General features: G+C 40.2%; 1 protein-coding gene across 2 annotated transcripts; it reads left to right on the forward strand.

Moving 5' to 3' along the window:
* The first annotated feature begins 286 nt into the window (after nt 1-286).
* EAPP (E2F associated phosphoprotein) lies at nt 287-12,872 on the forward strand. 2 transcript variants are annotated; one of them, XM_075926943.1, is made up of 6 exons: nt 287-793; nt 2,204-2,385; nt 6,038-6,241; nt 7,073-7,196; nt 9,326-9,439; nt 12,272-12,872. In XM_075926943.1, exons 1-6 carry the CDS (start codon nt 720-722, stop codon nt 12,546-12,548), a joined length of 975 nt encoding a protein of 324 aa, XP_075783058.1. In that variant the 5' UTR covers nt 287-719; the 3' UTR covers nt 12,549-12,872. The 2 variants fall into 2 exon arrangements, with proteins under 2 accessions (XP_075783058.1, XP_075783059.1); XM_075926944.1 differs by having other exon boundaries at nt 303-793; nt 6,038-6,136.
* The last annotated feature ends 3,678 nt before the right edge of the window (nt 12,873-16,550 follow it).

Raw genomic sequence — 16,550 nt, forward strand, 5'->3', positions numbered from 1 at the left:
AACTGATGCTAAAACTGCAGCTTGTTTTTCATTGGATTGTTTCTTACAAGTTTGAAAATCAACATTTCCACTGGCCACTGATGCCTGTAATTATTTTTCAGTTGTGTCTGTAATACACTTTTCATTTTAGAGCTCATTTTCCCCTGTATGCTGAGGAGTTCATAATCTAAAATCAGACGAAATGATAAAAGGAGCACAATATACTGTTTTAAAAAAAGATAAAATAGGACACGTAAACTTTCTACGTTGACAGATGGCTTTGTGAATTCATTGCTGCAAGAGGCGGTAGCTATGTGGCTGGGCGAGGTGAAGCCGGCCGGACTGCTGAGGCCAGGGCAGTTCTGCTCGGCGCGGAGGGGGCGAGCTGTGATTCCAGCGCAGACACCAGCCTCTTGACGCGCTGGTTTGAACGCCAGTTTGTTGTACGCGCTGGCACGGGCCTTGCCCCTTCGCTCCGTGGCCTAGGCCGCTACTGGCTCTGCTGGGGTGATGCTCGAGTAAAGCGATCAGAAAGCAGGCGGCCTCTTTGGCCCTCGGGGGTGAGGGCCTCAGGGAGGTCGCGGTTGCAGGGCCCCCGGGAAGCCAGGAGCTGGGCTCGGCTGGAGCGGAAGCGGAAGCGGGCAGGTTTCGGGGCGGACCGGGCCTGGGGACAGCGGTCGCTGCCGCGCTGGTCGGATCGTAGCAGAGGGGGGGGCGGCTGGAGCCGACCGGGTGTCGCCATGAGCCGGCTGCAGGAGGAGGAGGATCCCTACGTGATCGAGGAGCCGAGCGATGAGGAGCCGGGACAGAGCAGGTACCGAGCGCCCCACGGAGAGAGCCGCCCTCGCTGCAGGCAGACGAGAGGCACCATCCCGCCTGCCCTTGGGCCTAGGGATGTAAGAGACGGAGCCCCAGTGGGTCTGGGGTCCCGAGGACCGACCGACGTAGAGACGCCTGTGCCCGGGGCAGGACCCAGAGGTGTCAGGCCAAGTCTCTGCTTCATTACTCCGCTCTTCCAGCAGCTCAGTAACTAGGCTTGGCAGGGCTGGAAATGAGTTCGGCATCCACACACTCAGCGTAAAATATTTCCACCAGTAATAGCCGAAATGTATAGACAAGGCAAAGGGAGGAAAATGCTGCATGACTCCTATATTAATGATCATAAAACCTCATGTAACGGATGCTGCAATAAAGTTCCTGCTTATAGTTCTTCTCAAACAGCGTGCTTATGACGCTTTACATCTTTGACTCTCAAATCTGATTCCTCCATCATGTCTTGCAATTGTGAACATTTAAATTGATAAAAAATACTTAAAACCCATAGTTTTGTACAACTGTGAATGTCTCAATTGAAAAATGCCTAAAGGTAAATATCAGTCTTAGCTGCTGAAATTATTTCTTTTAAAAATAGATTTCTGCCAAGCACATCAGTATTCCCATTTCAGTTTCTACTCTTACTTTGTTTAAACTTCATTGTGTGTTTTGGGTTATTCTAGTACCTTATAACACTCTAAAACAACATTTATAGGTTTATTAGCATTGTGAATACATCCTGATTGCATTAAAGTAAGCAAAATACATGCTTCATTACACAAACACTACAGGAACACAAATCTTACATTCTCATAAAGACTTTTTAAAAATAGTCTTGTGCACTATTGACACCTACATTCCCATGTGGTGTCACCACACAAAAAGTGCTGTACACCAAGAAGTGAACTACAAGAAACATACTGAAAGGGAGGCAGGCTGTAACTTTTGGCAAACTATCCAACTTAACTGAAATGCAAGTTGCTTCATTAAAGAAAACAATTTTCTAGGACTTTTTCCCAGAGCTTACTGTTCTGTTGGTTTTTTTTTATTATTATTGTCAGAGTAGTTTTTTGTTTAAACTGAAATACTTCAGACTATGATCCTGCAATTGACAACATTTAAATAGACTGTTGGCTTGCACACTGACTTCACTGTCTATTGCAGGATTGTGGCTTTAGTACATAGCTTAAAATGAAGCAGTCATCCAACTAAAATGGTAAAATATGTCCATTATTAGATAGAAAGTTGTATCAATAAATACTTCAGAATAATCCAAATGATTTTTATTACATCAGTAGAGGGGTTGATATTGTAAACCAATAATAATGGAAATATTATTGTATATTGGAATATTATTCCAATATTATTATTGTATATTATTGTAATAATGGAAATATTAAATATCCTGTAGCTCGGAGGATGAGGTGGATGTGCTTTTATATGGTACTCCTGATCAAAAGCGCAAACTGATAAGGGAGTGCCTTACTGGAGAAAGTGAATCATCAAGTGAAGATGAGTTCCAAAAGGAAATGGAGGCAGAACTAAACTGCACTATGAAAACTATGGAGGGCAAGTGGAAGTCATTAGAAACAGGTAAATACAACTTTTTTAGTATCTCCTTTTCTATGTAATAGTCAGTTATAGGGCAGCTAAGTGAATGTATTATTTTAGCCCATAATGCATTATTGATTATGTTGATGAGCTGAGTGAATGTATTATTTGGCTTCTTAGTTTGATTGCATGTGTTCACTGACAGTTATAGAATAACTGGACATCGGTGTTAAAATGAACAGCAATTAAATAGTTCCTTTAGCCATTTAAATTACCATCAATATCCCAATGCTTATTTAGACTAATGGAGGATTTCACACTTTTCAGGATTCTTCTGCCTTGGTCCACTGGTCCTTTTTAGGTGGTCTCCAGTGCTGTTCTCAGCCTGCACCACCTCCTCCTACATGGGAGGCTGTGGCTGTATTTCTCCTCTGTCTCCAGTGGCTTCCTGATGTTGCCAGGTTTTGGATCACTCTCTCAAAGTAAGGGGCAACAGGCAGCAGGTTCCCTCCATCTGCCGCAAATCATCTTAAGAGCTGCCAGCTACACTTTTGACAAATGGAACTCCACCATTATGAGGTGGGGCTCTAGGAAGTGGTCACTTACTGGCAATAAAAAGGAAAGAAGAAAAATAAAATACTACTTAATGCTACAAAATGAAAAAGAAATTGCTTATTGCCCAGAATCCCCCAGTAATAGAAGAGTTTCACTGGAGAGCAGAGCTACCCTAATGGGTTTTTCGAGAACTGAGTTAATGGTTCTGTTTTAACTGGTGTGAATTGATTTCTGGACATGCTACAAATTTGTGTTCCAGACGCATACATTTGTGATATCTCTTGGCTGTCCTAGAATACATTTTTCTGGGGTGCCTTTGACTAGCATTTTAGCTCAGGAGTTTTCAAAGTTGGGTCGTGGGTCTGCCCGAGTAAGCTGCTGGTGCTCCACAAGACGCGTTGTCTGTTTAAGCGTCCCTAGGCATGGAACCTCACAGGTCCCATTGGCTGCAGTTCATTTTGTCCAGGCAATGGAAGCTGCGGGAAGTGGCAGCCTAGCCCAATGGGAGCTGCAGGGTTCCATGCTTATGGACGCTTAGATAGACGAGGCATCTTGTGGTGCACCAGAAGCTTACCTGGGCAGGCCCGTGACTCAACTTTGAAAATCCCTGTTCTAGATAACACAGCCACTTTTTAGCGCAACAATACTGACCTTAAACCATGAGTTTAGACCAGTCTTCATAGCTGTTTTTGTAGGCCTTAAAACTTTGCTTTCTCTTTGAGCACTTATATTGTTCTATGTGAAAATAAAGTGCTTTTTAAGGCATTTAAGGCAGCTGCAAGGATTCCCTTCTTAGAAGGCAATGTGTAGTGTTTGATATGCTGAACTCTGGAAACCTCATTCTCTGGATATGCTACATTTTCAAGTATTGTTATTGGATAATGTATAGGGTTGCCAGGTGACCGGTTTTGAACTGGACAGTCCAGTATTTGAGTTTTCTGTTCGGGAAACAAATTGAGGAAATATAAATGAGAAAATATAAATGTCCAGTATTTTCTAAATAAGATGTAATGTAGATTGTGATGTAATGTCAAGTGTGTCTGGTATTTTTGTTGAAACCATCTGGCAACCCTAATAATGTATCATTATATAGCAAACAAGTGTCAGTGTCATTTTATGCTTTTAAAAGGGAAATTGATACTGGTATGAAGTGTATGTGTGAATGTAATGAATTAAGGTGAATAACATTAGGGATGTGTCAGCATACATGTTTAAATGGTTAACCAATGAGCCTGGGTTTACACACAAGCCCCCTCTCCCTTCCTGCATCAGAGGCAGCAGCTGGGGGAGGGGTGGGGGGGTGGAGGAGGTAGGAATCTGTAATCCGAGGGAGCAGGCTTTTAAGCTGGTACCAGCATGGCAGGAGAGGAGAGGCGGCTCCATATGTGCCAGTGTTTGTGAGGAGCTGGCTTAAAAGTCAGCTTTCCATGTGCACTGGCTCCTGCAGAGTTCCCTCACCTCCACTGGTAAACTAAGAATGTTAAGCCTGTAATTCATTAATCATGTAGTCGACAAAAACTACACAATTAGTTGATAAGGGGTTGATACACTTCTACCACTCAGTCCCAGCTCCTGCCAGGTCTGGCAACTACCCCACTGCAGCTCTGCACTACAAGCATTTGTACTGCAGAACCTCAGTGGGGGTTGATGCTGGGTCCCAGCGCAAGCCAAGACTGAGCCAGCCTGCCCGCACCCTGGCTTTTAGTGCTTGTATTCCAGAGCCACAGTGGGAGTTGATGCCAGGTCCCAACACTAAGAGCTGGGGTGCAGGCAAGCTGGCTCAGTCTCAGCTCGTGCCAGGACCGGCATCAACTCTCACCCCAACTCTTAGTGCTTGTACTGAAGAGCTACAGCCTGTAGTTCAATAGTGTTAACTGATAAGCACCCACTTATCAGTTAATCATTTAGTCGACTGGACTATTACATCCCCAGTGTAAATGCGTACCCCTAGAAAATTTCTGCAGTTACACATTTATCAAACCTCCCCTCCCCCTGCTTTTTAATATCTCTAAATAACATACACTTTAAACAATGATATTTGTAAAACAATTATCAGATTGAAATTCGTTTAAATCAAAATGTACATTAACAGGGAAAAAAAGCAGATTTTAAACATGGGTCCCTTGATAGAACATTGATTTAAAAAGGTTCAAAAGCTAATCTATGAATTGGGAGTATAATTACCTCTCTTACAGTAGGACAAAAAACTGCCTCTAAATAACCAAAGCTATCCATTTCTGCAGTCCTCAGATATATTTCTGTTCTTTTTGATTTACAGGGACATAGTTGCCAGGGGGATAAGTTCCTTACTTTTGAGGCGAACCTGTGTTTCTTTGTTCCTGTTACAAAGTGCATAGTGAGGCATTCTTAGTTACCTTCGCAAGTCACCTATTGAAAAGGTCCATTTTAAACAGGATTGTTGATTTGCAGACATTTCAGCAAAGTAAATCTTGTTTTTCTTGTTAACTGAGCAGACCTGAACCTGTGCATAGTTTCTGGTTAATTATCTTTTGTATTATCAAGGATGTATTATTTGCATAGTTTGCCAATGATAGTTTACCCTGGACTATACTCTGGTTTCATTTTGAGCTGACAGTATGTCCATTAGTGGCATATCTGTCACTAGGGATGATGTAGATGCATTTTGTAAATTAGGCTCCAGTCCTGGAAAGACTTAAGTATGTGTAACTTTGAGCCCTATGAAGAGTCACATCAAAGCCAGTGCATGGAAAATGGCACAATCAATTTAATATTTACAAGATTTAATAGCATTTACATAGCATTTTACTTTTGAGATAAAGTTAGACACATCAGCTAGTAGGCTACTGGTATAAACTGATGTCTCAATTTTGACAGCTTCTCCGCTAATGTGTCTAAATTTACCTCTAAATAAAGTATTATGTAGGTGCTATTAAATCTCCTAACATTAAACTAACCATATTATCATTTATGCATTGATTTCAGAAGACTAGTCATGAGTGTATAACAGTTGGATCCCAGTTGCATTTACAGACAGTTACAGGGGAATGTGCCCTCATCCTGAATTCACTTTAGGGACACAGTCTACTTTTTTTATTTTGGGCTTATGATTGCTAATTCTGATGCTTTCTTGTTTGTTTGGTTATGATTTCATAAATAGGTACTTCTTCAAGTACTGGACAAGCTGGAACAGTCACCACAACAAAATATTATGATGATATTTATTTTGACTCTGATTCAGAGGATGAAGATAAAGTAGGTAAATGGCTGAGGAAAGAGTTGACCACCTCTGTAGCAGTATCCCCTTCTCCAGACCTGAAGAGACCTCTGGAGTCAGAGGCTATGGCTGGAGAGGGTCTTGAGGGTAGGTGGTTAGGTTGAGGGTGCTTATGTCACCTCACACTTCCACTAAAACTCTGAAAAAAAGGTGATAATGTCTATAGCCTGGTGCTGCATTAATCCTTCTATGACGGTATCTGCAGAAAGGAGTGATCCAAGCCTTTTGTTTTAATGGGGATTTTTTGTATTTGTAGCACAGCAAAAATGAAGTAGAAACTGTCACTTTGGTTGGTTAGCTCAGTGGTTGTCAGTTAGGGGTTTGGGACGTTTAGGGGATTTGCCAAAATAAACAGAGGGAGGCCAGTATTAGACTTACCCAGGGCAGAAAGCCAAAGCTTGAGCACCATCACTTTGATCTGAAGCAGAAGCCCAAGCAGCTTAGTTTTGCAGGGCCCTTGTGGCACGGGACCCTGGGCAACTGCCCTGCATGCAACCCCTAATGCTGGCAGCTTTTAAGCTACTGGTTCAGTGTTTCTCAAACTGTGCTCCGCAGAGCCCCAAGGCTCCATGAGACATCTCCAGGGGCTCCACGAGGTTGACAAACTGGAAAGCCTTCAAAAGCATAATTAAGAATTGCCTCGAACTGACATAATTAACACACACTGCTGGGGCTCTGCATAAATTTTTATGCATGGAAAGGGCTCCAGAGCCCAAAAAGTTTGAGAACCACTGTACTGGATAGTCAGGTAAACAGGTGTTATGGCACAGATAGGTTGTGAAATTTTTATAGCATGTGCGTGCAGGGGGGGCAAAGAGGGGCTCAGAAAGAAAAAGGTTGTGGATCCTTGAAATACATAATAGTTGACTTATATGATTTGGAAGGTAGAGTTCAACTATGTTCACACACACCTCTCAGGTACACAGGTGGCTAGGAAAAAAAAGAGACAGCAGCAGCGCCAGATTCCTACTAATGATGAGCTACTGTATGATCCAGAAGAAGATGATCGAAACCAAGAGTGGGTGAACTCTCAGAGACCAGGGTAAGAAGCTGTAAACATTTTAACCCTTGAATATATCATTGAATGTGTCAAGTAACTTAAAAGCTGTAAAGGCAATACATCTAAAAGTGGTTTCTTTGAGTCATAGCTTCATTTGAAGTATATGAAATACAAAATATTGTTTTAGTACAGTGTTCGCTTATTCACATTTGCAGGTGTCATTTACAGGTTCCTTTTTATGATGATCTGAACCTATAGATAGATACTCAGTTGGGGCCAAATCCTATTTCACATGAACTCCTCATTGACTTAGCAGGGTCAAATCCTAATAGAATACTAGAACTGGAAGGGACCTTGAGAGGTCACCTAGTCCAGTCTCCTGCCCTCATGACAGGACCAAGCACTGTCTAGACCATCCCTGATAGATGTCTATCTAACCTGCTCTTAAATATCTCCAGAGATGGAAATTCCACAACCTCTCTGGGAAATTTATTCGAGTGTTCAGCCACTCTGACAGGAAGTTTTTCCTAATGTCCAACCTAAACCTCCCTTGCTGCAGTTTAAGCCCATTGTTCTCCTTGGCCTCTGATGGTAGGACAAGAAGCAATTTTTCTTTCTTCCTTGTGACACCCTTTTAGATACTTGAAAATCGCTATCATGTCCCCTCTGTCTTCTCCTTTCCAAACTAAACAAGCCCAGTTCTTTCAGTCTCCCCTCAGAGCTCATGTTCTCTAGACCTTTAATCGTTCTTGTTGCTCTTTTCTGGACCCTCTCCAATTTCTCCACGTCTTTCTTCAAATGTTGTGCCCAGAACTGGACACAGTACTCCCAATTGAGGCCCAATCAGCACATAGTGGAAGAACAAACTCTCGTGTCTTGCTCACAACACTCCTGTTAATGCATCCCAGATTCATGTTTGCTTTTTTTTGCAGTAGTGTCACACTGTTAACTCATATTTAGCTTGTGGTGTGCTACAACCCCTAGATCTCTTTCTGCGGTACTCTTTCCTAGATAGTTGCTTCCCATTCTGTATGTGTGAAACTAATTGTTTCTTCCTAAGTGGAGCACTTTGCATTTGTCCTTATTAAACGTCATTCTATTTACCTCACACCATTTCTCCAGTTTGTCCAGATCACTTTGAATTATGACCTGATCCTCTAAAGCAGTTGCAACCCCCCCAACTTCATATCATCTGCAAACTTAAGTGTATTCTCTATGCCAGTATCTAAATCGTTGATGAAGATATTGAACAGAACTGATCCCAAAACAGACCCCTGCAGAACCCCACTTGTTATGTCTTTCCAGCATGATTGTCAACCATTAATAACTATTCTCTGAAAACAGTTATCCAGCCAGTTATACACCTAGTTATTGAACTCCCATTCAATTCCATTAGAGAAAGTAATGATAAGTGCTTTTGTATTGCCATCCCATTTGCTTTATTAATCTATTCTTTTTACCAAAAAACCCCCAAACCAACTTGATCATGAGAGTCACCTATGTGCAGAACTCTGATTGAAGTCAAAGGACGTTCCACATTCAGTGACCTTGCAGGATTAGGTGATGTCTTTTTTTTCCCTTTTTTAATGTCTTAGCATATTTTAATCACTAGATTATTTAGCTATCGTTCACTGTTCAAGTGAAACTAAGACAAATACCTTTTTGTTTTTAACAGGCTTGGGGTTTAGTGAGGTAGAAAAGAGTGGTTGGATGCAATGGAACGAGCTGGAGCTCCTTTTCTGTGGAATTTTTGGCCTGTGTATGAAGTAAAACCCCATTGGCCAGCAGGAAAACTAGATTCTGCAGCTGAACAAAAACTGATGAATGCAGAATTAAATATCTTGTGCTGATTACACCTAGAAAAAATGCATCCTATTTCACACACAGCAAAGGATCGTTATACAGAAATACACACTCCATTAAGATTCAAACTCTTGAGCTAATTAAAAAGCCATTCGTATAAAAATTAGAGCGAGACAGACAAATGTTGGTGCTTTATTTTTTCCCAACTATTTGAATACTGTGTACTTTGGACTGGGAGACCAGGGTTCCAGAATGTATCAAACATTTGCTGTAGGTGGTTTTTGGTTGTAAATACAGCGTTAAGGTTCAATCTAGATGCCTAACCTGTAGGGATAGATATTTTCACCTGTTTGTTTACTTCTTGGTAGATACCAAAATTTAAGAAGAATGCATCAGCAGGTCAAACCTCCAGCCATTCCAAACAGTGATGCTGTTTTGAACTGCCCTGCTTGCATGACTACATTGTGCTTTGACTGCCAAAGGTAATTATTGAACCGTAAACATGAAGTGATATTTCTGCAATGTCTTATTTTCAGCTGCAGTGAAATATGTAATTTATATTTATTAGTTAACAGAGCAGATGTGTCATTATGAAAATAAAGGTATGGATTCAACACATGCATGCAATTATATTTCACCTTGGTTCCACAGTAGCAAACCTAGGATTTTTCTCAAGAGGAGTTGAGAGCGAGCAGTATGGAAATAAGCAATATGTAGAAGGCTCTTTTGCAAATTCACTGAATATTTATGAGACAATGATTTACACTACATCTAATGCTTTTTGGAAGCCTTAATCTTAAATATTCTGTCTGTTTTGCAAACCAGCCAATCAGTTGTATTTTCAGTCAGTTGGCTAGAGGCTTGGATCAACCTCATAATGAACAATCAAAAACTCAATTGATAATCAGTCTGTGTGTTATATTGATAGTTTTTCAGCTACTCAAGATTTTGAGAATGGGGGGAAGTGATAGTCACAGATGGCATGTCTAGACTACACGTGGCTTCTGAAAGAAGATACAAAAATTTGTCTCGAATTTGCATATCATCTGTTTTTTTTCCCCCAGAAGAGGCTTTTCCGATATTTGGCCCATCTACATGGGGCCTAATATCAGAAAATCCCCCTCTTTTGAAAGCCCCCTGTAAACCTTGGAAAAACCTCTTCCAGGAAAAAAGAGGAAGTCATGTGCAGTCTAGACGTGCCCAGACAGATTAGTAAATATCCCTAACAATATGTTGATTTTATGAAAGAATATTGGGTTATAGCAAATTAGTATTCCAGACCATAGAGGACATTGAGATAAAGTTGCTATGTTTATGTATAATAGCAGCTGTTTGAGTTTCAGGAAAATGCCTCTGCTGTTGCTCAAAACAATTTGCTGGAATGTCAAATGATTTTAACTCAGTCTGGACTTCACTGGCTTAATCCTTATTGTCAAGGCTATTCCCCACTTTACTTCAAGTTCAGAAGGTTGGGGCCCACAAGAGACCTTAAAATACCCTGCCACTAAAGGCTTCAATTAAACAAAACAAAACTTCCTAGTGTCCCAGATTGTATGCTGCCACCACCCAAATGCCAAAACAGTGAAAGCCCAGGAAGACGCAGTTGGGATTTTCTTTGTATGGGGTAACCCTAAGATCTTTAACTTTTCCTCAGGAGAGAGCTTGAAAACAAACTTTAATCTCTTAATAGCTGACCTTCAATCTCAGACACATGCACACTGAACCTCCTGCCTTCTAGGACACAGGAATGAGATCATAGTCTTAAAAAGGTGAATCTATTATCAAAACAAAGAGAGAGATTTGGTAAAGCATACTTGGTTGCTAGGTGTTACAGAGCAACTGGGAAAAAAACAGATTAAAGCACAGAGAACTGCTTCCCTGGATTCAGTACAGTGTTCAGAGAAGTAGGGGACAGACATGGGCTCAGCACAGAGGAGATTAACCAAACCCCAAAATAATCATGTCTAACTAAACATGCCCTGTTCTACTTAAATCTGTTATTCCAAAGTTTAGTCTTTACTTAGGTGTAGATATCGCTGAAAAATCCATGCCTTATTCCTTCCTCAGTCCATCTTTCTCCTAGCTCCTGCTCAAAACTCACACAGAAGACTGAATCAGGCAGAATCTGTTTCAATTAAAATCTCTCACTTGCTTCCCATTGGCTCTCCATGCTCCCTGCTAACACTTTCTGGATACCCACTGCCTCTGGGTTTAACCTTTACAGACAGTTTAGTTAACTGAATGAGTGGAGTGTCTAGAAGGGGTAGTATTCTTCTCATCCATCAAAATTATGATGATCTTTATTTCCTGGTCTTATGTTCTTGACACTAGGAATTCCTGTTCTTAATATGGTAACTAAGTTGGTGCCTACCCTGTCCCAGATTTTGAAGAGAGAAATTTTAACAAAAACACAACTTTATCTGATCTATTGGAGGCAGGGGGAAATTAACACCTGGGCTAGGCTTATGATTGAATGACAGATGCAAGGATTTGGGATTGTCTTAGCAGAGAAGAGTTGGGAGCATATAGAATGGAGTTGAGTTGAAGAACAGTAAGATGTAAGTTTATTAGAATGGAAACAGACAAACTAGGGAAAAACGTATTGTCACTGGGTATGTCTGTACTAGCCCCCTAATTCGAACTAGGGAGGCTAAGGAGGGTGACCGAAATTGCAAATGAAGCATGGGATTTAAGTATCCCGCCCTTCATTAGCATGTTCCTGGGCAGTCGCCATTCCATGAGGTTTAACTGTTAATTCGAAGTAAAGGGTTTATTTCGGAATCGCCCTTCTCTGCCGCGTGTAGACGTGGGCAGTTCTTCCGGGCTAGTCAATTTCCAAAATGGCAACTGCCCCGGAATATGCTAATGAAGCATGGGATATTTAAATCCCGCGCTTCATTCTGCAATTCGGTCACCCTCATTAGCCTCCCTAGATCGAACTAGGGGGCTAGTGTAGACATACCCACCCATTCTTGGAAAGCTATATTAAAGATTGGATCTGAATTGATCTTTCTGGGGTTAATACATTGGCTCAAAAATTTAACAGTAATTTTTAAGATATTAAATTTACATGAACATGGACTGGCCAAATTCATGAGAAATGACAGGGTTAAAATTATTTTTTAAATATTTAAATGTTGGAGGGTAAAAAGTATGGTTCAAATTCTGGCTTGTTTATACAACTTCACTTTTGACTGGCTGCTAGTCCTTTGACTTGGTGTTTCCTGTCCTCACTCCTTCAGCAGTCACCAGTTTTGTGGAAACAGAATTCTGTCAGAGGAGAACATGACAATTGCATTTTCTTTTTTTCCTAGACATGAATCCTATAAAACACAGTACAGAGCAATGTTTGTGATGAACTGCTCTGTTAACAAAGAGGAGATTCTAAAATACAAAGGTCCAGTGAACAAGAAGATAAAGAAAGGACATAAGAAAATGAAACACAGTAACGAGATCAACCCTGTGCAGGGAAATCAAGAAGAGGAGGAAGTATATCATCCAGTCAAATGTACCGAATGTTCAACTGAAGTGGCAGTCTTGGATAAAGATGAAGTTTTTCACTTCTTCAATGTTCTAGCAAGCCACTGTTAATGTGATAAAACAGCTGTGCTGTTCAAGACTGTATGAAATCTCAAAGACGTGGACAATATTTTATCCTTTTTATAAAGCCTTTCTGTATCATTTGGAAAGTCTTAAACTGTCATTGAAAGAATCTTTGTAAAATTTCATGGAAGAGATACAGTTAACTGGGAGCAATATTCTGTCATGCCTTCAGATAATGATAATAGCATGGAGAGTTTAAATTCATGTACATATTAGGCAATATTTTTGTGTATTGGAACCATTGTTCATGTACTCATGCAATATGTTAAAAGTGTTAAACTGTTGCTTAGAATAAAAATTATCTTCTCCATACTTGGATTCAGTGACTTTAAGATGATAATAGGCTCTATAATATTTCTTATTCTGGATTTTGTTTGCCTGGAGTGGCAGACTCATATGATTTTGGTTGGGATTCATATTTGACAGAGGAGAGGATTTAGATGTATTTGGATACTGATCCCACTAAAGCATCTAAATATGGATGTTTATATTTATGCACATTGGAAGGCTTTGTATTCTTATTTTTGCTTCTCTGCTCATCTCATTTAAGTTAAATATTTCAATTCAGAGTTTAAAAAATACCTGAGCTTTAATTATGAATTGTAAGTAAGTACAACAGGCTGTTTTGTGTTTTGTTACATTTTTTTTCCCTTTAGTTGTGATTGATGGACATGTCTTAGGAAAAAGCTATGTGTACAATCAATTCTATTGCCAAATAGCTTGTTTGTTTTTTCCTCTTTGTTTAGGAGACTGATAATTATTTTATGGAAGCAACTAATGGCTTTTTATAGGGTAGTTTGGACTTTTTGTCAAACAGAATACAAAGTCACTGTCAAGTTAATGGTTAGTCTACTTGACAAAGCAGACTCCCAGAAGCTAACCTCTTGCTTTTGATTACCTAATAGCATTTTTTCTGTTGCCATTGTTATCGGTATTTCTCAAAGTTTTCAGATTGGTGACTCACTGAGAGTAAAATATTTTCATTGCCTATTTATGTTTACTTATGAAAGTGAGAGAAAAAAGCTTGAATTATAAGCCTTTATAATTAATATATGTATTTTGAGAAGTTAACAGAATATTTGACTTTGAAGGATAAATGTGGACAGGGATTGAGATTTTCTTTGTATTAGATGAATCACATTTTCAATGCTACAGCCTCTTACATTGCCTTTAGTCATTTCCCTGGGGCCCACAACGTGTTTGAGAAACACTAGTATAGCCATACAATATTTATGTTCGTTTATTTTATTTGATGAAGAAATCTGGAATTTTGTATTGGGGCATTCTGGCCCTCTTAAGAATGGGTGCCATGAGCCCAACTGGTGGTGGGGATTTGGCCCTCTCATAAAGAGAATTTCTAGGAAATGTAGTTCTGGACAGAAATCATGTCTCTGCTAGAACTCCATAAGGTGAGCCTGGAGCAGAATTTGAAGTGACTGGCATGGAGTTAAGTCCTAATTTGGTCTTTCCAGGGTGACAGACAGAAAGCTGGGAAACAAGCTACAAGGGTGGAGGAGTGGAGACAGGTTCAAGATGAAGAGCAGGACAAGATGAAGATAGTCAGAGAGGGAAGAGACACAGGCACACATGAGCAGAGTGACATTGGCGTGTGAGTTACACATGCATTTATCCAGGGGCTGAGTCTCAGGATTTCTTTTCACCCTCACTACTCTGCCCCATTGTTATCCCTGCCCAATAGGGCAAAGGAATTGTTGGCCAAGGAAATGGCTAACAAACTACAGAGCTTGAAGGTCAAAATGGACTACTTTAATACAGAGAGGTTACCAAAAAGTGTGTGTTATTTTCACACTGCCTCAGCAACTGTACAAACCTGGAAAGAAACTGGAAGGGAAACTGTGGTGAAGACATGTGACTGACACTTAAAAGAGCTCCCTTAGACAGTTCTTATGGATCCTCTGCTGATTTTGACCTAGAGTATTACCTATGCTTGTCCAAAAGGCAGCTGCTGTTTGTTTCAGATGTGGATCTTGCCACAGTGATCCATGGCTTTATCATTTTGGTATTACTGCAATGAGCTTTGCACAGAATTAAACAGCTAAACTAGAATATTAGAGAAGCAAGGTGGATCAGATGCAGTGTTTCCTGTAAGCTGTGCACTTGGGTTGCTAACCAGGAGAGATTCAAATGCTGCCCAGCTGATTAGCAGAGTACCCACTGACAAGAGCATGTGTTTCTACTTGTGATGCACATCTGCATATGCTTTGGTGCATATAACAAAAATTATTCCACACAGCTGGAAAAAATAGTGGGAACATTGGTGAGATGTTATATTTTATTGGGCCATCTTCTGTTGGTCTCTTTTTTGTTGGTGAGAGACACAAGATTTTGAGCTTATACAGATCTTGAAAGCTTGTGTCACCAACTGAAGTTGGTCCAATAAAAGATATTACCTCACCTACCTTGCCTCTCGATCACTCATACTTCAGATGGTCCAGAAGGTAATACTGCTGGGAGTATTATAAGATGCTGGTTTAAACTAGGTCTTTTATTGGGTCAGGCCTGGTTACCTCAGGTTTTCGCTGGTCCCCCCCCTTTGTAATACCATGCCAACTGAGATTATCTGAGGCTCTCAAACTCACAATTCCTTGGTTAATCATGAAGGGGCTCAGTCAGGCCATTTTCAGAGAGGTATCATTGGCTACAGAATTCTCTTTCCCCATTAGTTCACCAGAGACTCAATCTGTTCAACTTCAATTCACAATGCAAGGCTCATGTGTTCTTCAAAACTATTTCTGGGCTAGGGTAATGGGTATGGTGAGGGAAGAATTCTGTCACCCAAATTCTTTCTAAAGGAGCATATGTATTTTGAGACAGTAGGGCCTATGTGCAAAGAAGCACATCTTGGAGTTTTAGTTCTGTAAAACACAGTCTAAAGGGGGGTGGGAATTAATGTTAGAAGTGTAAATATGTTGACAAATGGCAGTTAAAAGAAATTAACTTTACAGCTATGTTCAAAGTCCAGCTGTATTTGAATATGCAGACTGCCATGAGTGACAAAGTAACTAGTTAAAATATAGTGTTGTGTAATTGCATTATCTTCATAATATTAAAATATCAAATGGTGTTCCACATCAAATTGTACTATGTATTACAACTCCAGCTACTGCTAAAATAAATAAAATCCTATGGTTTGACTTCACATTGTTCATAGAGGTATCTCTATATATGAAGCTATTCAGTCAGATTAGAAATGAGTTTTTTGTACTGTAGACTTACTTTCTATTTTGTAAATAAACTTTTCATTTATAAAAAATGAAATAATTTATTCAACCTTAAGGGAAAATAATTTAGCACAAGTTTCACCCTTTTATCCTATGAATTTTAGGGAAACTTCTTTCAAGAGATGATGGTGCAAATATGGCCTCTATTTACTGGAATGCAAAGATGTTTAATGTTGCAAGCTTTTTGTGAAATGCACACAGCAGCAATCATTTGGCAGTTTCCAGTAAAATTCAGCATTTTCTAGTAGTCTTGAAGTGTTAGAAATCTACTTTGTCAAATAGCAACACTGATTGATTATAGTAGCAGAATTCCAGCTGGAAAAGGATTATGACAGTTTGAGTCTCAGAGGGAAGAGTAAATCTTGCTGGCAGAGGAGCAGTTGAACATCTTAAGCAGGGTAATTCTATTCTAGTAATTGCTGTCCTCTCAATGCAGAATATGTAGACTTTTGCCAAAAATGTCTCAAGTTTAACAGTGAAAACTAAAAGTAAAACCCAAATCCATCTCAGTGGTAAACAATGTAAAATATGTGCATGAGATGAAGGCTATGTCCACACTGTAATCTTAAATCGACCTATGTTACGTCAATTTACAGCTACTGCATTAATTATATTGTGGTGACTGAGGTACACGTTACCCACCTGTTGGTAGTGTGCATCTCCACCAGTGATTCTTCCATCAACTGAAGAGCAGATCAGGAGTTCGGCTGCCTGGGCTTCTTGCTTTCCTGCTGTCACCAGGGGGCAA

The sequence above is a fragment of the Pelodiscus sinensis genome, chromosome 4, assembly GCF_049634645.1.
Source record: "Pelodiscus sinensis isolate JC-2024 chromosome 4, ASM4963464v1, whole genome shotgun sequence".
Classification (NCBI taxonomy): Eukaryota; Metazoa; Chordata; order Testudines; family Trionychidae; genus Pelodiscus; species Pelodiscus sinensis.

Excerpts from the sequence above, each read along its gene's own strand:
- EAPP (XM_075926943.1), top strand. The coding sequence starts at position 720 with ATGAGCCGGCTGCAGGAGGAGGAGGATCCCTACGTGATCGAGGAGCCG. Across the intron at positions 7,197-9,325 it reads GTGAACTCTCAGAGACCAGG|ATACCAAAATTTAAGAAGAA; the intron begins GTAAGAAGCTGT and ends ACTTCTTGGTAG. Across the intron at positions 9,440-12,271 it reads TTGTGCTTTGACTGCCAAAG|ACATGAATCCTATAAAACAC; the intron begins GTAATTATTGAA and ends TTTTTTTCCTAG.